Source organism: Rhamphochromis sp. 'chilingali' (assembly GCF_963969265.1).
Source record: "Rhamphochromis sp. 'chilingali' genome assembly, chromosome: 9".
In the NCBI taxonomy this organism is placed as follows: domain Eukaryota; kingdom Metazoa; phylum Chordata; class Actinopteri; order Cichliformes; family Cichlidae; genus Rhamphochromis; species Rhamphochromis sp. 'chilingali'.
The window spans coordinates 13,713,372-13,740,917 of record NC_137936.1 but is presented as its reverse complement, the minus strand read 5'-3'; the positions used below and the strand labels follow the sequence as shown (position 1 = coordinate 13,740,917).

Here is a 27,546-nt window from a genome sequence, read left to right as displayed (position 1 = left end):
TTCTTAACATATGTGGTTTTTTTCTAGCGCTATAAAAGTATTTGATTTTAGGCTGATATTTTATTTTGAAACCACAGACCGGAAACTATCCAGTGCACTTTGTTCCTCTTGACTTTCTTGGAGTTAAACAGTTCTTCCCAAGTTTTGGAGATGTTTTCCGAAGTTTTTCCGCAGTAGCGGTTATTATGAAGCTTGACTTTGTTTAGGTCTATAAATCGTTGAAACGGCGTAAGCCGTTTCTCCGTATATGTTAAAGTTCAAGGACGACGGTCTTGAGCACCGGAGACGCTGTTACATTAGGTGTTTCTCAAGAAAAGCTAGAGAAATGTTTTCGTCGCCACAGCACAGTGAAGTGCAGACACAATGCAGACAGTTAGCTAGCGGCTTCCCTCGGTGGTAGCACACCAAGTCACGAATGCTTCGGGTACACTTTACCGTGGAGAGGGTCGCAATATGTATATATTTCTTAAATATCGAAGTATCGTGTTTTGCTCCAGCCTTTTTATATTCACGTTGCGGTCCCGATGTAACAAGGCGCACCGGTGTTTTGGAGGACACAACTGGAAACCAGTCTTGTTATAACGGCACTGCCCTGAGTACATCATGGCACACAACATCTTCTTTCCCTGTGAAACATAGGGTGAGTTGCTCAGTGGTAAAAAAAAAAAAAAAAAAGCCAATGGTATTTGTTTAGCTGTCAGCTAGAAATTAAATTTAGCAACCAATAGATTGATTCACATCATCTAAATAAATTAACCGTTCTTTCGTAACAAACTCTTGTTTTTGTTTGTTTGTTGTTGTTGTTTTTACAGTTGCAGTCATAAGTTTACATCCACTCATCACGAGCTTGACTTTCATGGTAATTTGGGGGCTTTTAATGATTTCTATGAACTGGTGGAATGATGGTACCGCTCCATCTTCAATGGCTCTAAAAAAACAAGAACTGTGTGCACAAGTTTGAATTTATGTTGGATTTTCTCTAATCCTTCTCCTTGGTGATCATGACTGACTACAACTGTTAGTTTCTTTTTAACACCATAAAAAGGATTTGTTTGATACCACTCATGGATTGATCAGTGCTCAGAACAATGGGAAAGTCCAAGGAACTCAGTGAAGATCTGAAAAGGAGAATTCTACCAAATCATTAAATATGTATGCAAGTATTCCACCCTTTAAAAAGAGCGGTGAAAATAAATAATTCAAAATTACCATGACAATCACTATCATGATGAGTGCATGTCAACCTCTGACCATAACTGCTGGCCATAACATAATTACATATTTAATATAATAGATGTGTACCTCTTAATGCTCTTATCCCATCAGATCCTTGCCAGTATGGATTCAATACAACATGACCCAGGCAGACAATCAGCAGACCCATTACTTAGAAAGGATGGTTTGTGCTTTTTCTTAGCCAATAACACAGAAAATAACTTTTAAAATAATGAAATAATATGCTGATTCAACTGTACATTACTCCATGATGTGAAAAATAATGTTTGGTTGTGCTTTTTTTGCCCACTTGTGTTGTTCATTTGAGTGTAAATTTCCATAATGAACGCTGTAATAGTTTTGCTTGGGGAATGTGTGATATACAGGCTCTCTTTCAGCTTTTGTAGCTGCTTTTTTCAAGCTGTTCAAGCACCATGTGTACACATTTACCTGACAGGTACAGTGGAAATTGGTGAGGCTAAAGCCTTTTTCGGGAGGGGACCTCTCGCATCTTCAGCTCCTGCTGGTCCGTGGGGACACTCTTTTTACTCTTCATTTTCCTATGTATCAAATGGCTTGCACCTCAGGAACAGCAGAAGCACCCTCACCCGATATAACCTGGGCCACTCGCTGCCTCAGGTATGTTTCTACATGATTATTACTAAACTATTCCAAAAAAATTGTGTTGGAAGAAACTAAATATATATTGTTTTGGGGTTTTTTTTCTTTTTTATAATCCTGCAGGTTCAGAGTGTAGTGCCTCCAGCTGCATTTGGAGTAAAATTTCACAAGTGTGCACAGGTACATCAACAATATTGAAAGAATTTAAAAATAAATGCACATTTAATGAACCAATTAACCTGATATAAATTTATTTTTCAATCATGTGACCAAGGTGAAGCTTGACACTGATCCCCCTCAGTTGACGTTCTTTCTGCTGGTTCGCAACGTGGGCCCTGTGGGTGGCACCAACCTATCTCAGGTGGCTATCCGGGACTCGATTTCAGGATTAGTACCTCTAAAATCTGAAGGCAGGGTTGTGGAAAGAGGCTACCAGACATTTGCCATTGAGTTGTTGTTGGGTATGTTTGGGAATGAGGATGTTTAAGAAGATTATTTTTAGCCAGACTATGTCTGCATGCTGCTTCGGCAGTTGATATGTTTATTTTGCTCACTTAGCTGGATCTCAAGTTGTTCTCAATTATACTGCTCACGTAAGGAGTCAAAAGAGCGAAGTCCTTGACCTTCCAGCTTTTCTCACCTTCTCTAATGCCTCACAGGTACTTTTTTCAATCTTCCTAATTGGCAACACTGTCAAACCAAAGCTTTCTAGATCCTAATTTGCAGGATAATAAGGTCATTTCCAGTCCTGTTAGCCTGGTTGTTTATTTCTTTCTTGGTTCCACAGAATGATGTCAGCATGTTTGGCCCATTAAGGGCTAATCTAACGCTGAGGATGAATTCCACAGACAGGGTAAGTTTGGGGCAGCACCTTAATTTGTAACAAAATCTACATGACAGCATAAGTTGTTTATTGTTGTCATTTCTTCAGTGTTATATTTAGCGTGTTCATAAAAGGGACTTAATTGTAAGTGTGACATATAGGTCTCTCTTTTAGATCTATCCTAACCACGGTGTTCATTTTGCTGGATTTGTTGCTGGGTTCTTTGTCACCATGGTGCTGCTACTGCTGGGGTTTCTGGCCATAAACGTGATAGGACTCAGAACTAGACTGAATCTTCTTCAAAAAAGGGTATCACAAGTTCATCTCTTAAACCTAAGGATAAAGTGTAATATTGACCATGAACAATTTAAATGCAGTTGCTATAACAGTGCTTAATGCTTATTGCAATATATTTCATTTGCATAGTAATGTCTGTATATGTTCTTTTGTTTTGTTCTTCATCTTCATTCTGCCGTATGGTGTTTCTTTTGCTTCAGAGAAACAGAAGTGATTCAGACCCTGAGTTTGCAGACTCCAACTTGAGTGAGACAGTCAAGGATGAGGCAACATTTGAAGACAAGATTGTGGACACCATGGTTCTGGAGGATCCACAGAACATGTACAGGGCTTTGGAAAAGTGAGTAGATCAGCCCAGCATGACTTAATTTCCATTAATGGAACAATACCAAAAAACAATTAGTACAAAAATGAATCGTTAATTGTGTTACTGTAAAGTTGTTCCTTTTTCTACATTATGTCAAAATCAATACCTGCACCTTATTCTGTTTATTGTGTGTTTTATCTCTTTAGTCTTGAAATGTCTTCACTGCTACATGCCACCAATAACCTGGAAGCCATCCGGATTCAGATTTACAAGGGCGTGATGTCCTCCTTGCTTGCCAGACTTCAATTTCAGGGCCAGGCCAGTGCTCAAGCCCAGGAGAGGCTGCTTAGTGTGCTTCACGGGCAGCTGCTAGGCATGGAGGGACGGCTCAAGGAGGAGCGAGGGGCTCGCATGGTTGCCTTGGCTGGTCAGTGTAACCTGGAGACTCGGGAAGAAATGGAAACAGAGCACTGCAGAGAGGCTGCTGAGAAGGCCCAGGCTGAGCTTCTGTGTCAACATGCAGATCAACAGGTAGTAACAATCTGTTTTTGCATTGTTAACTCTGCCAAGGATGTTAGCATTATGGGATTACACAAAAACTACTAGGTCAGTGTTTATGATATTGGACAAAGGAAGAAATCTGTTCTGAATCAAGGTGTGTATACTAGTTTTGTTTTTAACAGTTCAGTCACACTGGCAGCTGGTAGTGTAGTAGGGTGTAGGGCATCTACCGTAAAACTGCCAACTTAAACATGTAGAGCTATCTGCTGTGATGGGGGACCCCAGCCATCAAGGGCTGACTGAAATGTAATCGTTAAACCACTATGGCAGAGGCACCGCAAGTACAACAGCTGTTTTGGAATATGAAGGTTTCTATGAATAAAATAAATATAAACATGTGTTAGAAGAAAGATTTCATTTTCACAACTTTAAGATTAATTTTGAAATCTTGAAATCTCAGGAACTTCTTCAGTGTAGTGTCCTCCTGGAGAAGCTGCACAAGTTGAGCCAGAGTCAGCTTCAACGCATCTTATTGGTTCGTCATGAAGAGGCCTCAGCGAAGCTCCAGAGGCAGATCATTGAGTGGCGACGGGTGGAGCTGCACAAGATTTTCTCAGAGGAACTGGAGGAGGCCACCAGGATGGGAGAGTTGGAGAAGAGCACAGCCAAGAATCTTCAGCACGAATACTTTACTTGTCAGGTGAACAGTCAGAGCCTTTTGAGTTGGGTTATCATTTAATTGTCATGCCTGTTTAAAGAAAAATGTTGTGATATGCATACATCTACACTTGTGGTGAAACATTAACATGAAACACAAAGGACGTAAATAGTGATGACTTCATAAAGTTGTTGTTTTGTTTTTGTTTGTTTTTATCCAGGATCAGCTAGAGGAGGTGCTGGATGTAGTCCTTGCCAATCTGCGCTATGTGCTAGCTGAACGCAGCGCACAGAGGAAGTTTCTGGTGCACAGCCTCCACAGCCTTAACAGCCTGATTTCTGACACTTTCTCCAGCACCTCCAGCAACTTGGACAGCTGGTTCACTTACATCAGGGGGTTGGTGCCAATTTAAAAAAAAACACAAATGTTCCTGCGTCTTAATAAAAAAATAACTGAAACATGTCTGGTAATCATGTGATATATACAAAACAAAATATGCAGTATCTAAAAGTTCAGGGACATAAATGCTCTAGTGTTTTTAAAAATCTTGTTGATATCTACAAATACAAGTACACTATGCTAGAGTTGTTTCACTGTGGTACTCTGCTCCCTTCTCCACCAGAGGGAGCAAACTGCCTGCAGTGCAGGTCGACCACCTACAGGAGAAGGCTCAGAAAGAGCTGGTGATGCTGAGACAGAGACTGGATGAGGCACTGAAGCAGGAGAGGAGAGCCATGCATTGTGGACTGATTAAGAAGAGGAGGGAGCTCATATCTGACATGGTGAGCAAAAGTGGATATACACAGGTCTCTGCGTTTATTCATTGTAACTGATGTCAAAAATATGTTTTGCAAGGTATTTCCGTTTGAAAAATGAAATCCTTTTTTTTGCCTTGTCCAGGTGACGGTCCACAAACAGAGACAGAAGGACCTGTCAAACATGTGCAAGGGTCTGGAGGGAGGGATAGAGGTAGGACAGCATCTGCACTGTTGGCAGAATTTACTGACAGCTCACAGCTTGGAGCTAGCAGAGCTTATCAACAACCTGGATGAGGAAGCTGCTGCAGACATCCGCAAGGTGCCACACTCAGACTTCACATCACTTTGTGTGTCAATTTTCTCCTGTGAGACATGAAGTTGCATAAATATGAAGTGAGGTTGGTCTCATACCTGTTCTTTAGGTCACCATGCGTGTGATCCAGGGTGCCATAGCAGACATCAAAGCCATCCAGCCTTCTGCAGCTCAGGCTGTATTAGCCCTCTTGCCTCCAGGAGAGCAAGACTTTCCACTGCAGATGGAACCAGGGCAAGGATCAGGACAGGGAGCGAGTGCTCTCCTGGTGGGTCAGGAAAGACTGCACCAGGAAGGCAAGGCAGCCTTGCGTATCCTCAGCTCCACCAGGGAGGCTCTGAAGGAAGACATGGAGAAAGAGCTACAGGAGCAGAAGGCACTTAGGACACGCTGCAAAGATTTCTTCAGGTCAGTGAGGCAATTTTACTGATTTCAGAAACTAAAGATTGTGTATGCGGTCCCAGTAGAAGATGGAAAATCAAAGAAAGAAACAACAAACTGGTTCCACAGGTTTAGGATGATAGCAGGTGGGAATTCTTAAAGCAGCTGCAATGGTAGCAGATGCCACACACTGTTTACTTCCAAGGAACTTTTTATCTTTTATAAATAATATATACATTGGATAATGCTACCCAGTAAGTTTAGAAGAGTCAAGCTGGTTCACCTGTCACATTTCTCTTTTCCTTTCTATCATAGGTGTTTGTGTTTGTCCCAGCTAACTCTGTCTGAAGATGACAGGCTAAAGATGAAACTGGAGTTTCAGAAATGTCTTTCTGTGATAGATCGCTGTCTGGTGATGCCACACGCTGTCGCCAGAACTAAACTTCTGTGTGCTCTGGCAGCTTGGAGGAAGGAGAGCGAGAAACAGATGGTGCATATATAATCACATGTTACTCATTTTAAATGCTCTTAAAATGTTGCTGTATAGAATTGCATATTGTACTGATTGTCATTCATTTCATAGTTTGAAAAAAAGTTCGTGCTACCCTGAATTGGAAAGTGGATGGATTGGGTGGGGGGCTTTTTCCTGCCTTATTCACTAAACTTAAAATTAAATCAACAATGCCGTCATAGATTTCTCCCCCTCTTCTTTTAAAAGGCATTAGCTAAAGCAGTATGGCTAAACAATTTAGCTTCTTTGCACTGCAGTTTTTCAACTGCTGGCAATGCTCTGAATTAAATTTCCCTGGGAAACGCTGATCAAAGCATGCATCGTTTTATGGAGGCATGTAATGTGGTGGTAAAGCAAGTACTCATCTCATTTTCATCACCAGGCCTTTATGCATTTTGGTATTGATAAGTTCTTTTGAGTCAGTTCGTGGCATTTTTCCCATGGGAAATATTTTTCCCATGTTTATTCAGTATGCATTAATATCTTCTTGTTTTTGAATCTCTTTATAATATTCTTAAGGTAACTCAAAGTAAGAAACTGACCAGTGGAAAACCACACTGCTGTAATCCTCAATTGTGTGGCTGCTGGATGAGTGTACATTGTTATTGAGAAATTATAAAGGGGATCCACAGAGTGGCTTCATTTCTGATCACGTCATGACATTTAGCTTGGAGTTCTTTCCCAACCACCTTCCGGATACTGTGGCTTTTTGCAGATGAATCCACAATCCAAGGGGAAAACCAGTGAGGCCAGACAGAAAGCAGACACATCCGACCTGCAACTTTTCCAGAAAAAGCTTAAGGATAGGATTCAACTATATGAGAGGGAGAAGGAGATGGAGAGCAGTATAATGAGCAAGGTATAGCTGTTTCCTAAAACCTTGATAATTTATTTTTAAGTTTATTTATTATCATCCTGTATTTTTACAGCATGTTAAAGTGATCCAGGAAATTCACAGAGCAAAGAAAACCAGAAGTCTTGAAGACAGTTTGAGTTTAACATCACAATTGTGCATCAGTAGGTTTTGAGTTTATACCAGATGACTGAAAATCATCCATTCTCAATATGGCAGGTGTTGGAGGAGATGAAGCATGAGAGAGAAGATGATCTGCACTCTCAGGCAGACAGCCTGGCTGTGCAAATGGCTATCGTCCATTACCAGAAGGCTGAGAGGCGAGCCAAAGTTTTGGAGACCTGCAGAGCAATGCTGACTCTCCATAGCCTGCTTGTTCAACAGCTCAAAGAAAGGAAGCATTTGGAGAGACAAGACATGGCTCAGAGTATACAAAGCCACTGCTTGGTAGGTAGTATCTGACTTGTGTGCGGTAGCTGCTTCTCTCCTGAAGCCTATAAATTTTCATTCTGTGAAATTTTTCATTTTTATCTTTAATTATTGGGTTTCTTCTGAGACTTGGTTATTTGAAGGTCACTTTGACTTTTGCCACAGGGCCTAGAGGAAGCAGAGCAACAGCTTCAGGAGGAAAGAACAACGTTGGACAGCCTGCAAATGTCTCAGCCCACTATAAAGTCAAGTAAAACACATCAGGACGACTCTGGTGTGGGAGATGAGAACTGTGAGCAAGAAACCGTGTTTCAGTTGCAGACAGATTGCAGGATGGGGGCCATCCTTCAGGATGCACTTTATAAGCGTGAGCAGGTTACTTCACTGATGGCTGAGAGGTAAGCTATTATTCAGCATTATTTAGAGAGCAATGAGGACTTTGGGGGTATTGATATAAGCCATTCTGATGTTTTCAGGTTTCACTTAATGACTGCCAAGAGTCAAAGCATGGAAGATTTAAAAGAACAAATGGAGCTCAAGAGACTGTATGCAAACTGTGACCAGGTCTCAGGTTTTTTTTCCCATGATAAGTGTTTGGATAATATGTGTAATAAAAGCAATCAAAACTTTGTACCAGTTAGTTCAGACAAAATGTGGGCTAACGAATACTCTGCACTGCTCTTCGTTACAGGATCTGGACTTTGCATCTCAGCTGGTCAAGCGGTGTCATGTGTCTACCGAGGTTCTCCTGGAGGCCCTACGTCTCCTTCTCCCAACCCTGCCTGAAAGTGAACTCCTTTCAATCAGTGATGCCCTGTGCCCCAAGCAGCACCCTCCCTCAGGGTCTGCAGAACAGGAACACCCAGGGTAAGAACCAGGTTCTGAGTTTCTATCCTTTTATAAGAATCTGGAGGTTCATACGTCATCTGTCAACAGTGTTCAGTGCGTTTGACTTATGAGAGTGAATCTTATTATATTGTAACAGTAAATAGAGTTCTGTCAAAGAGATAATCAACTTTTTTTTCCTGAAGGAATATCTGAACAGAATAACATAACCACTACAGTTTGCTAGGGAAAAGGGAAGTAATGTAAATGAGCCGGTAGAAATGGTTGACAACAAAATTGCAATCTTTAATGAGTGAAATTAATACATATGCTAAGAACAAACGGAGCAGAAAACACAATGAAAGAACTTTTGTGTTTTCATTGATTTTGGAAATGGTGTCTTTCCAGCAACCTTATAGATTTATTCATTACTTCATACGATTTTTCATGAAGTCATACTTCACTGACTTGTTGCAGTTCTGTGCCTGGGCATGGTTAGTGATCACACTATGGGTATACTGCATCAGGGCATGCTACTCTTAACCATTATCAGGCACTGTACACAGCAATCACTGCACACAGCTGGACTTTGGAGGTCAAACGTGCTCAGGCTTTGTAGGATACCTATAATGAGTACATCCTAAGAGCCTGGGGGCTCTCTTAAGCAGGTGAGTAAATTACAGATTCAGTCTGATTCACACATGAGGCTGGGACACTGGTTCAGTCCAGCACAAGGGCCAATGGAGTAGATGACTCACAAGAAAGCAACAGAATATCAAGTGCAGCCACTAATCTTGATTGAGCAATAAAACTTATAAATTTTTTATCAGGGCAATAACATTAGACGGTGAAGTTCTTTGAGGAAATTTAAATTGGACATATTGGAGCATAATGCTATTAGTTTGACTCTTGGCTTAATCTATTATAGCTGTGCAGTATTTAATGTGTGTCATGCTCTTTTACTGAAACTCTAAAGATTGTTTGTTCCTTGTTTAGCTGAGTGATTTAATGAAGTTAGATGAAATTACTTCTCATCATTTTTAAGTTGGGTCTCCAGCATACATAACCTGCATGCAACAACAAGTTGGTCTAGTCTTGCTAAGGAAATGATAATGTTTTGTTTTTCTTTTTTTCTTTCTGCTAGTACACAGCCAGTCTCAACAGTTCAAGTTCTGTTTTTTTAAGAAAATATATTTGAAGTCTCTTATTTGAGAAGAAACAAAACTCTGTGTTTCCCCAGCAGCCAGTTGAAACACAACCATCTCTGCGTATTGTCTTAAATGTAAATAATAACAAAAGCTGTTTTCCCTGAGCCAAGATAAAGAGATAAATGATTTTACTCATCATTTAATTTCCCCTCTTGTCCTGGTGCACTGGAACAGTTTTGTGTGCACCCCGCTGAGTCTGGATTGTTTTACTGATGAATGATGCCTCATGCTTTGGATCTGAGCTTCTGGCCAAAGGACAAGGGAGTGAAAAGTTTGGAACAATATGCAAGACATATGTTTTTCTTTTCATTAGTTCTTTTGTTTCTGCTTTTTGTTTGGAGAATGGAGTTCACCAATTCTTAACAGCTGTTTTAGTTTTATTGAAAAGAGAATTCATGTATATAGTATTGTTTAATTTTAACAGTGACTATTATATTCATTTTTAGCTCCCTATTTTATTCGCTGGACTGTGCTACAGTAGCTTTGCGTGATTTACAGTTCAAAATAATTCTTGCTGGGCCTTTAGTGCTGCCCCTCTGTCTGAAAGAAGCCCTTTCAGCTCTTCTCCCTTTAAGACCATCATCCAAGAAGCCAGCGCTCTTTCCATTGGCTGCCCCTCATAAACACGGCAGATAGGCGGGACTTGTGTGCTCCAAGCCAAAACTGTGTTCTTGAGAGCCATATTAGAAATATATGCTCGCACTAACATAATTCAGAGTACCAAAAATGATCTGAAATCTGATTTTTTGACTCATATTTAAATATTATTTATACACACATATAGTCTGTGAACTCCTGTTTTGAAGAGTTGGTAGTTATGTCTGCTGTTCTGAGGACAAATGTCTCCCTTGATTTGTCAGTGTCCTTTGCTAATTTGGACACTAATATAAAGCAATCAGGTTGCTCCAAAGTGGTCAGGCTTTAAATTTCCCTCTATCCAATACCACAGTTTGCTTTAATACACTGCAAAAAAGCAAATGTTGACAAAACTCAAAATACTGAGGCAGCTTGGTTCAATGGCTGTCTTGAGTTTTCTTGGCTTTTCACTGTTCATGTTGATTTTAGACTTTCATGTTGAAACAGCAGTTTTGGCAACTTGAAAATCACCTTATTCATCATAATATACCTACAGTGTAGGAGAATTATTTGAGGACTTGTCATAGCATGCTGTATTAAATCCATAGGTAGGTGTTCAGAGGTTCTGTCCATGCCATCTGCTCGCTGCATAGCTAATGTACCACATATAGTCCCCCCATTACAAAACCCTGTTGATGACTCATTTGCATTTTGACAGATATTGTCTATGAAGTGTCACAAGTACAGAGAAACCAGAAGACTTGCACTGTTTACTGTCAAAATAAAGACTGCCTGAGGGATATACAGGGTCTTTGCCTGGTTTTAGCAGGAGATTAATGTTTGCAGAATTCATATTTGATGGAAGTCTGCCCTTTTCTTTAATTTCCAACAACGTTCTGTAGAAAACTGGTGCTAGAATCGACCAGAATTCTTGGTAGAATTCTGCAGGAAAGCCATCTGGACCTGGAGCCTTATTATTGTGCATACTTATCAGGGCTTCCTGGAGTTCACCTGGTGTCAGTGGTGAATCCAGTGCCATTGCTTGAGTGTCCAATAATTTTGGAAGAGTTATGTTGTCCAAAAACTGATCAATTTCTTTTTTAGATGGGTTTATTTGTGGTGAATACAACGTTTTATAGAAATCCCTGAAAATGTTGTTTATTTGTATCGGTTCATATATTGTGTTCCCAGATGAATCTTGAACAGCACATATAGTTGTTTTTTCTTTATTTATTTTTAGCTGGTTTGCTAGAAATTGACCGGATTTATTACCATGTTCATAATTTTGTAGGCGTAGTCTTTGTACTAAGAATTTTGTTTTTTTATCAATTATCTCATTTAATTCTAGTTTTGTTTTGCGTATTTTGTTCAATGTTTCCTGATCTTGGTGGGACGCGTAGGCTTCTTCTAGTGATTTGATGTTTTTTTCTAATTCCTGAATATTTTTGTTTTCTTTTTTCTTTTTATGTGATGAGAAAGAAATTATTTTACCTCTCATCACAGCTTTCCCTGCTTCCCATAGAACAGAAGCTGATGTTTCGGGAGTGTCATTATAGTTCAAATATGAAGTCCACTCTTTTTTAAAATATTTAATAAAGTCTTCATCTTTAAGTAGTGATATATTAAATCTCCAGTTTTTTCTTGGCGTAGTATTATTCTTGTGCATTAGTGTTAAAGATACAGGACCATGATCGCTGACAGCTATAGGGTGAATCTCAGTGTCTGAAATGTCGTTCAGCAGTGAGCTGCTGACCAAAAAATAATCCAGACGAGAGTAGGAGTGATGGACATGTGAGAAAAAAGTATATTCCTTACTGGTGGGGTGAAGGGAGCGCCATGCATCGCAAAGACCAAAGTCGCTCATATATTGTTTGATTATATTTGTGGACTGCCAATTACGCTGAGTTCCCGCTGTATTGAGCCTATCCATGTCTTCATTTAGTCCAAGGTTGAGGTCACCTCCAAGAACAAGTGTGCCATCTAAGTGTTCAGAGAGTGCACTGAAAAAACCGTGAAAGAATGAGGGATCATCAACATTTGGACCATATACACTTGCAATACATAGCTTTTTATCACGTATAGATAGTTTAATGATTAAGAATCTGCCCTCTGGATCTATAACTGTATCGAGTACTGTGAAATTAATATTTTTATGTATTAAAATTGCTGCTCCCCTTTGTCTAGAATTATAACAAGCTGAGAACACATTAGGAAACTCAGGTGTTTTAAGTTCATTCGAACCTCTAAGAGGTCTGTGGGTCTCTTGTAATAGGACAACATCTGCCTGTAGTTTTTTGAGTTGGTTAAATATTTTTAACCTCTTTTCTCTGGAGCCAGCTCCATTTATATTCCATGTAATGAACCTCAGTGTACCCATAGATGTTTGTGTATAACTAGGGATGTATGCTGTGTGTGTTGCTTAGACAGGTGGAGAGAATACGTCACTTGTTCATAAATAAAGAGAAGGAGAGAGAGAAAAAATGTGTGGCGAGATGCTCCCTGAGTCTGACTTTGTGTATGCATAGTTACTAATATGAGTAGGCTTGGCTTAAGTGTGTGTGTATCTTATATGACTGTGTGCGCTGTCTGACTGATGTAAATGTGCTGCCGTTGAGCGCATGGTGCGTATGTGTCGAAATAAAGGATGTTTGTGGATGAGTGTCGAAGCAGGTGATCGAGGCAGTGAAAGGAATAAAGAAAGAAACCAAGGACAGGGGTGAGCAGCATAAAACCAAGAGGGGGAAAAGAGAGGAGGAAAAAAAAAAAAAACGAGAAGAAAAAAAAACAGAAACAAAACGTAAACATTCCAATTCAGTTTGGTAAAGTAAATCCGTTGGGCATCTTTCTTTGCCTTTAGACAACAATTCTGATGGCAAAAGAGCCAAACGGGACAGGCCAAAAAAAATAAAAATAAAGACTGCCTACCTAAGACCGACTCTGTGTTTTTTGAAGGCAATCTTAAAAATATAGTAATTCTCCTAAAGGTTTTTTCAGTTAGACTTATCCGGATTTATTAATTAAACTTCCCAGCTTAACATGTTGTACCCTACTACGAAGGAGATAAAATATTTAATCATTTTTCTCTAAATGTGAGATTACAAAACTGATGAATTGTTGCAGTGTGTGAATAGTTAGGAATTGTTTTATTAAACCAGTTGTCTGCAGACTTTGTAAAGCAGCTGACAGTTTTGTATTCTGTTGGTGACTTTTTGTTTAGGTGTGCTGAGGAGCTGAACAGAGTTCTTCCTGTGAAACTGAGAGAAGATGTGGTGCATAAAAATATGCTGAATATTCCAAGTTGTGCTTTGGATAAAGAGGGGTGAGTTAAACACATTTCTTTGTTCTTCTACCAACCACCATATAAAGACTTCATGTTACACCACAGCCAAGGCTAATTTGTAGTTTAGTGGTCACCAGATATTACTGTCAGATCCTTAAATTGAAGTGAAATGTGCCTGTCGGATTGCATGGTTTGGCTGCGGTGACCACACGCATGAGGTAAGCGCGTTAACACTCTAGTCCTGCTAACAAAAGCTCCTTTGTCCTCCAAATCTCACAGACTCCAGGAAAAGAGGCAAAGTCTGATGGAAAAACTGCTCCCCAGGTCCGGTCTTGTGCTTCAAGGGGATACTGCACCGCTGCTGACTAAGGAGAAGGGAAAGAAGAACAGCTGTAGCAAAGCACAGCAGCCACTTTATAAATCTGGGCTGCCTGTTAAAGAGCAGCAGAGCGACAGTGGAAGAGAAGAAGTTGTGGACACGGTAAAGGAAGCAGAGGAACACATGCCTTCAGCCTCTGCTTGCTGTGCGCCGGGGAGCCCAGCAACCGGGGAAAAGCTGTTTGTTTTCCGGGATCCACCTGAATCATGTAACAGTGTAGATGTCCCAAATAGAAAAAGGAAGAGGAATTTCCTCAATCTGAAGAAAGGTTCAGTGGCCCCAACAAACCTACCTTGAAATTTGTCTTGCCTTTTGTATTATTTTTTTTAATGAGGATGGTATTTTATATATGATCATGCTCCAAAAAATCTGGTACTTCAAAGTGTTTATATGATCTGACTTTGTTTTATTTTTTAATAAAATCAGCTGGCTTAAGTTGTTTCCAGTCATTTCTCCCTGTCTTCTCAATAATTCAGATTGCTAATAAGCTGGTCAGAAATGACTGGTTGAGTAATAAATTGTTATGTTGTCCTAAACATCTTCCCAAAAGGCAAAACTTCACTAATCAATAATAGGAGAAAGGAACATGCCAAAGTGAAACCTTGTAGCTGTGTGTTAATGAGAAAGCTGCTACTTTCAAACATCTGTGTTAAAAGCCCTACATTGGACAAACGGATACAAAGTTTCCAAACACGCTCACACCTGTGATTTCTACTAATGAACTTCGTGACTGCAGGTCAGATGATTTAACGTACAAAGTGGCTGACTTTAGTCTTTGATTAATAGCTCTCCTTAATATCTTGCTTTTATGTAATGACGGGCAGTAGGACAGAAAACACCGCAAAATCCGTCCGCCCATTGTCAGCAGGGAGAAATCAGTCACCGCTGCTATTTAGACATGGCTGATTTGCTCTCCACAACGCAGAAGATCCCAAATGTCTTTTTGGGTTTTTTTTGTGTGAGCTGTGCTGCTCCTCCACGTCATCCTACGTGTTTTTTTTCTTCCACTCCATCCTTAAAACAGCAGCCGGCCCTCCTCTGTACTACTTGACAGGCTCTACCAGTCCAGTCCTGCAGAGCGTTATCCGACATGAAGCTGGGACTCGCAGCTCTCCTGTGCCTCTCCAGCGTCGTGTGGCTGTCGGAGTGCACACCTCCGACCTGCTACTCCAGAGCTCTCGACCTGAGCAAAGAAATCATGATGCTGCTGGATAAAATACACACTTCTCATCGCACGGTAAGAGAGTCTACGTTTGTGGCGCTTTTGGCATCTTGATGCCACCAGTTATTTAACTCAACTCTCATGTTTGCTGGGTTGCAGAAAACATGTGCTGAGATTCTGCCTGCCATCTTCCTGGACGTGCATGTAAGTTGTTAATTTTTTAAATGTTCAATTTTCTCTTACTGTATAATTTCCCAGTAAATGAAGCGCTAAATGTATCAATTTAATACAAAATCAACTGTCTAATTTAGCTGTTAAACTGGCAGACGACAAATATTTCCTGTGGCAAATTTGTACAGTTTGGATATGTGCATTGAGAATGCCCGAGGCACAAAATCTTAAGCTTTGATTTGACCTGATGTGCAAATGTTTGCAGTTTGACAGCTGCGCTGTGCAAAAGAAAAAAAACAAGTATTTCTCTTGGAGATTGAATGTAAATACTTGTTTCATGACTCCAGAACTCCTGCATCACTACCAAGCTCCGTGACTTTCTTTACGTGGTGTTGAACCATCCCAACCAGTACTGCAGAGAGAAACCCAGAATGGTTCTGCTGAAGCGCAAAATCCAGAACCTTTACAGCATCATCACCAGAATCTGTTATCGGGTAAGCACTCCGCAGTGTGTGTGGGTTTCTTTTTGAGCTTTTATGTTTTCAAGTAGAGCAGCTACACCACATGTTTCTTGTTTCTTGTTTCTTGGCAGGACTTGGTGTTTTTCACAGACGACTGCCAGGCTATTGATACTGGAAACACCAGTCCTTACTATGCAGAGGACAGGCTTCAGCTGCTCCAAGAGGACAGATGATCAACAAAAACACAGATATCCGGGCATACGCTGCTGTTACATTCATATAAATACCACAGTAACAACACGTAGAATGGTAGAACATGCACCATAAACACCACATACTAAAGTGTATCAGATGCAGCATAAACACATCATAAGGCTTTGGTAGTGCACGCAGTGCTGCTTCACACTGTACCCAGTTGGGTACACACTCATGTTATTGGACATGCATGGCTACATTCCAGCAAGGAGTGCAGAACTTTCCACAGGAAATTTGCTGAATGCCAACCATGCCGATGAAAACCTTGAAATAACAAACCAAGGGAGCCAGCCTTAACCGCTGCTTACTTACCAGGGCTGATCAAAGCTCCGCGTGTCATTAAGAGAAATATATCGTTGTTGTCGCAACCTGTAGCCTGACAAACATGTATTTGAGGGAGCACTGTAACGCATTTTGTAAACATCTGAAGACCTGAACATGGTGGGGAAAGTGTTATGCAAGAAATAGATATCTAAGCCATGCTTGTACAGTATGTTCCTTCTGATAGGGTTTGAAATAGTTGTGTCAGTTCTGCTGCTTGTACTCATGCTGAATGAATATCATGGATCAACGGCATTAAGCAGACTGAATGTAAAATAACAGATGTATCACTGTCAGAGAGAGAAACTCACTGCCTTTTATGAGTACTTACCCATGATTACCCACATATGCAATAAACCCTCTCTTTATGTGTCAGAGTTCATGCCCTTGTTGATTTGTTCTTCAGAGTTATTAAAAAAATGTCTGCCAGTTGTTTTTGGAAAGAAGGGATTATAAAAACAAAAAGAAAAGAACTGGAGGGTGAGTCAGCAGAGGAGCCCTCCCTGAAAACATTATTCATACTCTTAACTTATTTTTCATTCAGCTCTTATTGATTAATTTAACTTAATTAGAAAGCTTTTTGTTTTTTATTTAAAGCTGTTCTGTATTGAGTTACCACTGTGTCATTTGTCTCTTCAGTAAGCGGTGAATGTGTTTTGAAATGTGACCCATTAACTGTGACTGAAAGAAATCCACAGACAAAATGACTTTTTATTTCATTTTGGCGTTTTGGCCACACAAGGTTACTTGGACAAATAATTATGCTGAAATCTTGGATTTTCAAGACTGTTCTTCCCAGATGTGAGTTGTGGCCTTTGCTGCCCTCTGTTGCTGAAACCACACAACCAACCTACGGAAAATCTCCTACTTTTGTTAATTTATACAGACAGAAAAGAATTCTGGGATTTGTTGACCTTTCAAAACTAAAATGTACAAGAAAAAGTTGTCCTCTTTTCACATACATTTTTCAAAGTGTGAAACTGTTTTCTCATCACAGGCTGAAATTTTGCTTTTTATGTATACAGCACTTTTCTCAGCGCCCTATATTACTGCTTGGATGTCATTCAAACAATTATGAATAGATCTGCTTTATGAGTCATTTTGGATGAGGTCATGGTGTTTTGAATGCCGGCCTCTGTGGCGATGCAAGTCCTTGGTTTCCGTTCATATCAGTGTAAAAATAAAATGGAGTGCTTGAAATTACCTGTAAGGTACAGCATTACCTATTAGACATTCTCATTTAAATTTTTTGACAAAAGACAAGAGGCTTAATTATTTTTACATGACAAAGTTGCTCTTTTCTTTCACTGTCAAGTCACAGAAAGAATGGCCAAAACAGGAACATGCTTCATGAAAGAAACCAGTTGAAAATTCTAGTGAATTATTTAGCTCTTGAATTTTTCATTTGACATCAATACATCAATACTATTCAAAAGTAGTCTGAAATTCTGATCTAGGTTTGCTTTTTTGTTTATTTTTTTAGAGTAATTGATGTATCTGATGTTGCAAGTGTAAAGTATTATGTTTTAAATTTGTCCCAAGTTTACCGATGCCTGATGCCACCCCAGCTTGTTGTTAGATTTGCATTTTTAAACATTACAGACTGAGATTACCTAATGTGTTCAGTGTATTGTTGAGCTCTAAAACAGCTGGTCATAAGTACATCTAGACTGTGTTGTCTCTCTCTTTTTTTTCACTTTTTATTCAGCAATTTAAATCAAGAAAAACAGAACAGGTGGGATACTGCATTGCACTGCATTCTTACAAAAAGGTAGCTTGCTCCTCAGCTTACATAAAGGCGACCCATTTCTTCAACTTCTTTAGAAAGGTGTCTCCTTTAGAGTTTGGCAAGAAAGTCAACCTCTCCATTATAAAGATTCCCCTAACAGTGTCAATCTATTCATTAAGACTTGGAGGGACTTTGGTTTTAATATTCAGATACTGGATTTATCCTTGATAGGTAGTTCTCATTTGTTTCATAGTCAAGTCTCAGCTTTAGAAGGATTTTGACAGTGCTCTGATCTGTCACAAGGTGGTGCTGATTGACCTATAATTCTACATCTTATATCATTCTACATGTACATCTGCAACAGAAATGCATTTTAAACCTAACCTTTGAATGAAAGTAATACTAGAAAAAACACTTTTAAAGGGTCTTACACTGTTTATCTTTCAATTGCAGTATTTTTTAAGCAATCATCACCCTCTGATTCATTTTGTTCAGAAGCCATCACTTGACCTATCCGTCTTAGGTAATTATAAGCCTTTTTCCATCCATGCTTTTATTTAAAAAATTCTTGAAAGAGTAGTTGTAAAACAGCTAACTGAACATATGCGGTGGAATTGTTTATTTGAAGAGTTTCAATCTGGTTTCAGAGCTTTAGTGAAGGTTACAAGTGATCTTCTTTCAGCCTCTGACAGTGGACTCATCTCTGTGCTTGTCCTGGTAGATTTCAGTGCAGCGTTCAATACTGTTGACAATAACATTTTATTACTGCGATTAGAACATGCTGTAGATATTAAAGGTACTGTGCTGCAGTGGTCTGAATCATATCTATTTAGTAGACTCCAGTTTGCTCATGTAAACGGAGAGTCCTCTTCACACACTAAGATTAATTATGGAGTTCCACAGGGTTCTGTGCGAGGACCAGCTCTGTTTACATTATACATGCTTCCCTTAGGCAGTATCAGTATTAACTATGCAGATGACACCCAACTTTATCTGTCCATGAAGTCAGATAACACACACCAATTAGTTAACTACAGTAATGTCTTAAAGACCTGGATTACCTTAAATTTTCTGCTTTTAAATTAAGATAAAACTGAGGCCCTGAAAATCTTAGAAATGCAGTTTCTAGCCAAATGCTTTCTCTGGATGGCATTACTCTGGCCTCCAGTAACACTGTTAGGAATCTTAGAGTCCTTTTTGATGAGGACATGTCCTTAAATGCACATTTTGAACAAATATCTAGGACTGCTTTCTTCCATTTGCACAATATCTATAAAATTCTTTTAGAGTGGCGCTGAAAAACTAGTTCAGTGCAGCATTTATTACTTCTAGGCTGGACTAAAAACTCCCTGAAAACCCTTCAGTTAATCTAAAATGCTGCAGCAAGAGTGCTGACAGGGACTAGAAATAGAGCATATTACTCCTGTATTGGCTTCCCTTCATTGGATCCCTATTAAATCTAGAATTGAAATTAAAATCCTGCTCCTCAAATACAAGTTCTTTAATAATCAGTCTCATTGTATCTTAATGACATCAGAGTACCACATCACCCCATTAGAGTTCTTCACTCTCAGACTGCAAGTTTACTTGTGGTTCCTAGAGTATTTAAAAGTAGAATGAGAGACAGAGCCTTCAGATTTCAGGCCACTCTTCTTCTTCTGTTTCCGCTTTTAAGATTAGGCTTAAAACTTTCCTTTTTGATACGGTATGTTGATAGGGTTGGATCAGGTGACCCTGAATACACCCTTAGTTGCGCTGCAATAGGTGTAGGCTGCTGGGGGATTCCTATGTTGCATTGAATGTTTCTTCTTCAGTCACTCAGTCACTGGCTATGTGTTTATACACCTCTCTACATTTAATTATTTTTTATTATTAATCTCTGGTTCTCTTCCACAGTGTGTCTTTGTCCTGTCTTTATCCACCTAACCCAACTCGGGTTAAACTCTTTCACAAGTATAGTACAGCTGGACCATTTGAAGTTCAGTGCACACACACACACACACACACACACACACACACACACACACACACACACACACACACACACACACACACACACACACACATATATATATACACAATAAGCAATAAGCAATTTAAGCAAAAAAAATTGAAAAATGCTAGAATACTGTGCATCATAAATATTGGGTCTAACAAAAATACTCAGTCTCTTTTTAATAAATATATAAATGACTCGTACATTTATATATTTTATAGTTTGGATCATGTTGCATAAGCATTTTATTTGATCAATTTTCTGCATTCGGAATCATCAGGTCTGAACTCTTCACAGCTAATTAACCTACCCTGCAGAGGCGAAAAAGTTAGCAAACAGCTCTTTAAGAAATCCGCCTGCAGTGCGCTAATAAAGCTTAATTGCTGAGCTTGTTAATCATCATTCTAGGGCCTCAGAATCCACCTTCTTTTAAGGCAAACGAGAACAGATCATTTAAACCACATGCGGCCAAGTTATTAAACAATTTTATGTCCTGTGACACTGCACCAAAAATGTTAAATGCTGCACAATAAAAGCACAACTTTGCCGAAGGGTGACAGAAATCATTGTCTGCCTTGCTAAAATAAATGTCCTTATAAATGACAGATCATAAACTTATTTACATGAAAGGATCTCTGATGCAGTTTGTGATTTCGTTTGGTTTACGGGGTTTTCAGGCAATTTTCCATCACATTTAGCACTTTTATTGCACTTTAAAAGAAAACGCTGCCTCATTAGAGCGCATAAGAAAATGTTTCCCCCTTGTTTTCCACTAGATGACTGGCGCACTCAACGCGATAGTTACAATAATTACGCTGTTTGGCAAATGTGGCTGTGTAGTGTTCGGGCTGCATGGCGATTCAAAACTCTCATACTGCAGAGCCACGTTTCTCCCACGCCTGCAGTAAAGGCACCTTTTAAACGCACAGTTCAGATTATGAGCTCGCTCGCTCGGGTCAGCAGGGCACCGATGCAGTTCAACAAACGTGGTTGTAAACGAATCATTTAACAGTTCCACTCCTGATGGCCTGTTTGTTGTCCCCGTGGTTAACGACCTGAGCCACGTGCAAAGTCAGGTCACGGGCACAGGCCATTGAGGGCCTGTGTGACACGTAACGGAGCCAAAACGGTACTGCCCCCTCCGGTGGGCCTTACCGTCCACGTAAGCGCGAGAAGGACAGTAATCCAGTAATCTACACATTCTGCATGCAACATTTGTAATACCATATATATATTTGACAAACAGATGACAGTGGATAAACTAATTGATAAACTATTGGTTTAAAATAAATATATTTAAATGAAACTGATATAAAATCTGATCCTGTGAGCGCATATACGCCCACCGTCATATATGCCAAACTACTACTGAGAGATTATTGAACTTTTAAAAAAAATATTCTCTTTTGTAAATTCATTTTATTCCCATAAATTCCCGCAAATTTGGGTTGAATAGTCATTTTTTTTACGAGCTTTCTAACATTAATATTGTCCTAATCTTTTAGTTTTCACTGAAGGGTTTCACACTATTGCTGAGGCCTTTATTCGTGGGTTAATTAATAGCTATATGTTTGTTAGCTTCACTCTAATGGGGAAATAGGTTAAAAAAAGACAGGGCAGGAGAGAGAAAGTGTTTTCAAAATGTAAGAACTTATCAGCAAGTGATATTTGCCAAAGATGAAATTTATTTTCTCTGTTTTTCCTATTTGACACTGGATTTGTAGATATTTTTGTTTTTTGTTTTTGTTTTTTTTAAAGAAATTAAATACTTTAACTTAAAGTAGGAAAAGCATGCTAAGTTACAGTACCGTTTACAGTGATTTTTCCTGGTGCAGGACAGGCTGCGGTGCGGTGTCCATGGTCACTATTAGATTAGGTTGAAGGTAGCAATCTGATGATGCTCTGTATAGTTTCTATTGCCAAATTCCGCCTTTATACTGAACTGAAACTGGTTAAGGAATGGAACCCAGTCATGATCGTATGATAGCTCATATAATAGGTGCTAATATATCGCAGACTCCAGGTGGCTAAATCCATGAAAACAGTTGAACACAGTCTGTGCACAAAGAAAAACAAAAATCTACTGGCGCTCACATCAGAGCGGATGTTAGGGTTCCATCTCCTTTCATGTTACATTCCACTTTAAATCCTGCCTTTAGTTACAGAGCATGGATGCGTATTTGACATTACTCGGAGTTCAATTAATTATTTTTAAGAAAAAAAAATCACATAACATTAACTTATTAATATGGGAGTTAAATGCGTTAAAAGTTTATCTGTTACTACAATCAATCCTCAACAAGCGCCCACGAAATGTTTCTTTTAACAGTTTTAACAGAAGTATTTCGAAAATAGCTTTAATATATTATTGTTATTCATAATAATAATAATAATAATAATAATAATAATAATAATAATAATAATAATAATAATAATAATAATTTATTTTGCTCACTAAGAAAATAAACGTTTAAGTTGAAAAGAACCAAAGGCTTACCACGAAACAAAATATGAATAATCGCATTGTGTATTAAGTAGTAATTCATGCGTTTTAAATGGATGGTTTTGGTTAGGTCAAACTTTGCAGTTATTATTATTATTACTGGAACAAACCAGGCTGTGTTATGTTACTCTGCGAACAGTAGATGGTGTTGTGGTACCTGAAAAAAGTTGGGGGGGGGGGGGGGGGTTTCAGATTTTATGGATTTTGGCTTTAAAAAGGTGTGAGGTCAAAATGTCTCCGTATTTATTTATTTTTTAAGTAATAACAATAGCCTATTGTGAGCATCGTTCTTTACACTTGTTGTTTATAACATTTGCAATATTGCATATCTTGGTAACACTCTAACTTTTTGTATTTAAAAATATATGGTCTTTTTTTAAATAAAAATCGATACCCTTAATGTGCAGACATTTTCAAATCATTTACACAGTTGTACCATAATTGTATTTATTTAGAAAACAACATCAAATTACAGTAACAAATTTCCGAACTTTCTTTAACTCAAATGTAAGTGCTTTCATAATCTCTACTTGGTTTTATTCTCTAAGCTTCTTTAATGATCAAGTAGCATACGGGTAAAATAATGAATTGTATCGTTTTGAAAATAAAGAGAACAACCAGTTTAACCCATATTCATGGCTTAATACGCTTCAACGAAAGGCCAGTCGGCGTTTTTTCAGTTCGCTGTTTCCTAAAACTACAAATTCACACTGATCGTCGTAATTGATCGGGACTAACACGAATTGTGTGATATGAATTTTTTTTTCTGAGATACTTCATTTAATAATTCAGCCCAAAGAGCCACATAACGCAGGCCTATCCCACATGAAAAAGTAATGCAGAGTAAAGGGCCCATTCCTTAATCATTTATCCAGGCTGCTTTGACGGCATCTAATAACCCATTTTTCTTTCGTGAGGATCAAGAGGTTTTACTACGGAGTCAAACAGCCTCCTGTGATCTTTTGGATGATCTAAACAAGTGACTTTTGTTTTCTGTTTGGCTCCTGGCAAGATAGAGTGCTGGAGACAAAAGAATGAAAGAGTTTCAAAGAATCGGCCGATCCCCTTAGGCTCTTTTGTGTCAAGTTTCTCTTCTTTTTCAGATAGAGCGTTCATCCGTGTGATTTGAACCTATTGTCGGGGATTATGTATAAATTCATCCCTCATGGACGGACTGGAGATTATCTGAGAAAAATAGATGAAATTTAAAAAACGGGTATAAATCAAATCGAAAGAAAAAAACACTTTACCTTAAACTCAGACTGAAAGCTGTAATATTGCAAAAACTTCGAAGCCGAAGGAGAAACGTGTCTTTGAGAGTGCCTGAATAAATGGGAAACTCTTTGGGAACACTTTCCAGGACAGAAACCTTTCAGAAGTGAGGAGGAGGAAATCACGGCGCACTGAGGAGTGTTGCCCGTCCCAGTCCCCCGTTGACATTTTAGGAATGATAAAAGTTCCGCCTTGCCTGGAGCTACAGCCACGCTGGAGCCGGCCTCTGTCTGTGGCAGATTGCCTTTGCTCATTACAGCAATTATTTTACTCGAGTTTAACCCCTGCTTGAATGGCAGGGAAGTCAAAAGAAAGCCTTTAAAACTGCTGTGGAGTGGCCTGTAATCCCCCCCCACCCCTTCTCCACCTCCTCCTCCTTTATCTGATCCGCAGAAAATGGCAGAAAATGACTCCGGTGTTCAAATTCAGGTTAAGATGTTTTCTTTATGTGCCACATGGCTCCTGACACCCTGTCTTCCCCCTCAAAACGAGGTGTCACCTGGCTCGTTTTACACCCTAAATGCACATAATGACACTCAAGCGGATAGTTTACGAGGAGTTTAGCCCCGGAGAAGCAATCTCCCAATATTTATCGGCGTGTTTTGAAGTCAGCACAACTGGTTGTCTCACCCCCTTCTCTTTCTCTTTCTTCCTCTCCCGCAATCTCCACCCCCTCTAAACTCTTCTGGCGCCAACAAAATCTAGGTTAGTTGTTTCAAAGCGAGAGGCGACAGCTGTAGCAATACATTCCACCAAATACCATGTGACAAGTTTAAATTCACAGCGCACACCAGCCGGAGCGCACAGTGAGTGTGACAGGCTCAACTGCAAGGAAAACTAAAGCAAATGTGGGGCTTTCTATTGTCACTCTGTCAGTATGGGTCACGTGAAGACTTTAATCGTCCCTGTGACGTTTTAAAATAAAAATAATAATTAAATGTTGAAGTCATCGAGCTCATTAGAAGCCTGTTTTTTTATTTCTACTCCTTAATAGACCTGATAGATTTTTTTTGAAGTAGAAGAAATATTTTTTTCTGTTCATTAAGGCGTTAAAAAGATTAAATACTGACTAAAGTTCCTTACAGTAATTTGCCTCACCGTCGGCGCAACAGTGTGCATCCTGTCAGTCAAAACGAGCAACCTCTCAGTGAAAAAAGAATAAACAATTTATTGTTAAGTTATGTCACAAATATATTCATAATATAAATGAGGATATTCTTCAAATATACATTATTTTACAGTACAATTATCCCTTCCGAAGGGAATCAATCCGACAACAGACAGTGCTGTCATAAGAAAATAATAAAAATAACAATAAAAAAAATGCTGTGGTTTTCAAAATTCACAAAAGAGCACTCACCTATACTGGATTTAGTAACCCACTATAGTTACGCATTGATATGAATGCAATAAAAAGAAAGAAAGAAAATGAAAAGTATGGATGTTGTGGTGTGGCAGCAGCCTACAGATGCAATTAAAAAAAAGCCCAGCCTAAAGTTTTTTTTGGTGCATAGTCTCTGATGTGCAGCCCTTTCGCCTTTTCACCTGGCTGTAAGCACTCGCGAAGGAGTGAGCTGTGTGGCCACAGCACTACAGTCCATACTTAAAAGTCCATTAGTGATATACCATAGGGCTACAGGTTTAAGCTGTTTTCTACCTCCGCGCCGCAAAAATGTCCACCTTAAAGTCATTTAAAGTCTCATCCTATTTATTCAAATAAGATTTTACATTGTTTATGTTCTCCTTCGTTCAAATTCATTTCGGTACAACACAGTTGACATTAAATGACGAATTAAAGTTGGATTATTTGTGCAGTGTGGGAACTTACTGGCGAGGTCTAGAGAAGTGCCTAAACTTCAAGAGCCTCAGAAGGGGGGGGGGGGGGGGGGGGGGTCTGTGAAGAAGCCTCGCCCTCACCTGACAAGGTGTGACACTGACCTCGGCACCAGGATGCTTCTTTATGTGGTGCAGTGTCACCTCACTGGTCCAAAGGGGTCCCCTCTGAATAGGGGCCCTCACAAAACATCCTTAACCCCCCCCCCTTTGCGTCCCGCTGCTCGTTGCGCTCGTCCTCCGTCCTTGTCAAGCGAGGTGATACATACTGTATCCGACGTGAGCGGCGTACAGTCCAACCGGAGAAACCGGCAGCGAGTGCCTCTGGAACGGATGCGACCCTGCATAGGACGCGGGGACGTGCGTACCGAGAGGAAAGGAAATCCCGAAAGCTGGAGGCAGCATAGGCTTTGCTGCCATTTTCAGTTTTTCAAGTTCTGCCTCTTGCAGGCGTTTGGCCTTAGCTCTTCTGTTCTGAAACCAGATTTTAACCTGGGTCTCCGTCAGGTTGAGAGAACTGGAGAACTCTGCGCGCTCGGCGATAGAAAGGTACTGCTTCTGGCGGAACTTCCTCTCTAGGGCGAGCAGCTGGGATGTGGTGAAGGGGGTCCGGGGCTTTCTGTTCGTCTTGTGTTTTCGCAGTGGACAGGCAGGAGGACTCAACCTTCCTATGGGAAGACAGAACGATTTAATTCAAAACTCTGGTGTCGACGCGCAATGCCAGATCAACACAAGACCAACAGAAAGTATTACAGACATGTAAAACACAATACCAAGAGAAAAAAACTAGATATTCTCGCTTACATATGCTTATATCGCTAAGAGACATTTTTAAATTCTAATTTAGTAACTTAACTGAAACTTAAACTTACTTGGAGATGTGGGAGAAAAGCGTGGACTCTGTATCCACGAAGTCCTGTCTTTACTGTCCGGGCTCTCGGGTTTAATCAGCACGTCTTCGGGCATGTTCATGATCTCGCCCACTGAAAATGTAGAGCTCATAGGTAAAGTCGAGACTGGTGTATCCAGGCTACCAAAAGAACCCATCCGCGCCCCCTTTCCCAGCACTTGGGACGTCCCGGCTACAGAAGCAGGATCCGGCGATGGCACCTCTTTGCTGGGTTTCCTGTCAGCCATCAGCGCCTCTACGCTGAAGGGCAGAATAGGGACTTTTGGCTTCCCGGTCTCCCCCGTGGGACTCAAGCTGGTCTGCATTTCGCCTCTGCTGACGAGAACCGAGCGGGGAGAAATATCTTCAGCCTTCAAACCAGCAGCCAGAGCGGACATGGATATCGATGGGGCCATACAAGGCCGACCGGCACCGCTGAAACGACTCGTTACAAAGCAGTGTCGTGGGGAAGAGATGCTATTGAGTTGGTGCGGTGCTGCCCTAATGTGACGGTATCCTCATGTTTGTGTGGCCAAATTGGAGCGCAGCTCCTATAATAAGGCAGACGTGGACAGAGAGGCAGCCAATCAGGGAAGACGTGGGCTGGACCCGGAGTGAAAGGGGGCTGAAGAAAGTTTCTTTTTTTCTTCTTCTTTTTTTGCAACAACCAATGTCAGATAAACATAAACACGACAAAACTCTTGATGGAGTGTGGTTTCATCAACCCCACACCCCACCCCCTCGCCCCCAATCACTCCACCACCACTACCATTCTAGTGAGTAAAGCTCCAACCATGAAAAGCCAAGGGTGGTTTAAAGGCGTGTGGGTTCCTTCTATTATTGCCCCTACTCGTTTGCCATGTTTGATAACACAAATATACAGTCTCAAACATTTTGACTGGGTCGACCCATTTTCCACTTTGGCCTCGCAGTGCTTTAGGTAAGTCCTGACTGTTGCACAACAATTTCCTCCCTCTGTGCCACGCACCCCTTTTGGAGTGCGCAGTTTATTGATGGCT

At 40.1% G+C, this 27,546-nt stretch overlaps 3 protein-coding genes across 3 annotated transcripts; 2 read left to right on the top strand and 1 right to left on the bottom strand.

The window, feature by feature from the left end:
• Nucleotides 1–118: 118 nt before the first annotated feature.
• LOC308402463 (limbin-like) lies at nucleotides 119–14,370 on the top strand. The gene is made up of 23 exons (XM_080891344.1): nucleotides 119–640; nucleotides 1,327–1,399; nucleotides 1,673–1,854; nucleotides 1,960–2,016; nucleotides 2,111–2,297; nucleotides 2,395–2,495; nucleotides 2,624–2,689; nucleotides 2,834–2,968; nucleotides 3,157–3,296; nucleotides 3,470–3,794; nucleotides 4,225–4,464; nucleotides 4,643–4,818; nucleotides 5,045–5,204; nucleotides 5,323–5,499; nucleotides 5,603–5,901; nucleotides 6,190–6,364; nucleotides 7,101–7,244; nucleotides 7,458–7,685; nucleotides 7,833–8,065; nucleotides 8,144–8,231; nucleotides 8,359–8,534; nucleotides 13,494–13,595; nucleotides 13,836–14,370. The coding sequence occupies exons 1-23, from the start codon at nucleotides 416–418 to the stop codon at nucleotides 14,230–14,232; spliced, it is 4,086 nt and encodes a 1,361-aa protein (XP_080747470.1). The 5' UTR covers nucleotides 119–415; the 3' UTR covers nucleotides 14,233–14,370.
• Nucleotides 14,371–14,511: 141 nt separating this feature from the next.
• Nucleotides 14,512–17,529, top strand: LOC308402465 (cytokine-like protein 1). The gene is made up of 4 exons (XM_080891345.1): nucleotides 14,512–15,172; nucleotides 15,257–15,301; nucleotides 15,616–15,762; nucleotides 15,861–17,529. The coding sequence occupies exons 1-4, from the start codon at nucleotides 15,026–15,028 to the stop codon at nucleotides 15,960–15,962; spliced, it is 441 nt and encodes a 146-aa protein (XP_080747471.1). The 5' UTR covers nucleotides 14,512–15,025; the 3' UTR covers nucleotides 15,963–17,529.
• Nucleotides 17,530–24,953: 7,424 nt separating this feature from the next.
• On the bottom strand, nucleotides 24,954–27,067 carry msx1a (muscle segment homeobox 1a). Its single transcript, XM_080891543.1, has 2 exons — nucleotides 26,511–27,067; nucleotides 24,954–26,306 (listed from the first exon to the last, which is right to left on the bottom strand). Exons 1-2 carry the CDS (start codon nucleotides 26,941–26,943, stop codon nucleotides 25,888–25,890), a joined length of 852 nt encoding a protein of 283 aa, XP_080747669.1. The 5' UTR covers nucleotides 26,944–27,067; the 3' UTR covers nucleotides 24,954–25,887.
• Nucleotides 27,068–27,546: the final 479 nt, after the last annotated feature.

Excerpts from the sequence above, each read along its gene's own strand:
- LOC308402463 (XM_080891344.1), top strand. The coding sequence starts at position 416 with ATGCTTCGGGTACACTTTACCGTGGAGAGGGTCGCAATATGTATATAT. Across the intron at positions 5,500-5,602 it reads CTGCTGCAGACATCCGCAAG|GTCACCATGCGTGTGATCCA; the intron begins GTGCCACACTCA and ends CCTGTTCTTTAG. Across the intron at positions 8,232-8,358 it reads TGTATGCAAACTGTGACCAG|GATCTGGACTTTGCATCTCA; the intron begins GTCTCAGGTTTT and ends TCTTCGTTACAG.
- LOC308402465 (XM_080891345.1), top strand. The coding sequence starts at position 15,026 with ATGAAGCTGGGACTCGCAGCTCTCCTGTGCCTCTCCAGCGTCGTGTGG. Across the intron at positions 15,173-15,256 it reads TACACACTTCTCATCGCACG|AAAACATGTGCTGAGATTCT; the intron begins GTAAGAGAGTCT and ends GCTGGGTTGCAG. Across the intron at positions 15,302-15,615 it reads CCATCTTCCTGGACGTGCAT|AACTCCTGCATCACTACCAA; the intron begins GTAAGTTGTTAA and ends TCATGACTCCAG.
- msx1a (XM_080891543.1), bottom strand. The coding sequence starts at position 26,943 with ATGGCCCCATCGATATCCATGTCCGCTCTGGCTGCTGGTTTGAAGGCT. Across the intron at positions 26,307-26,510 it reads CTTTTCTCCCACATCTCCAA|GAAGGTTGAGTCCTCCTGCC; the intron begins GTAAGTTTAAGT and ends GTCTTCCCATAG.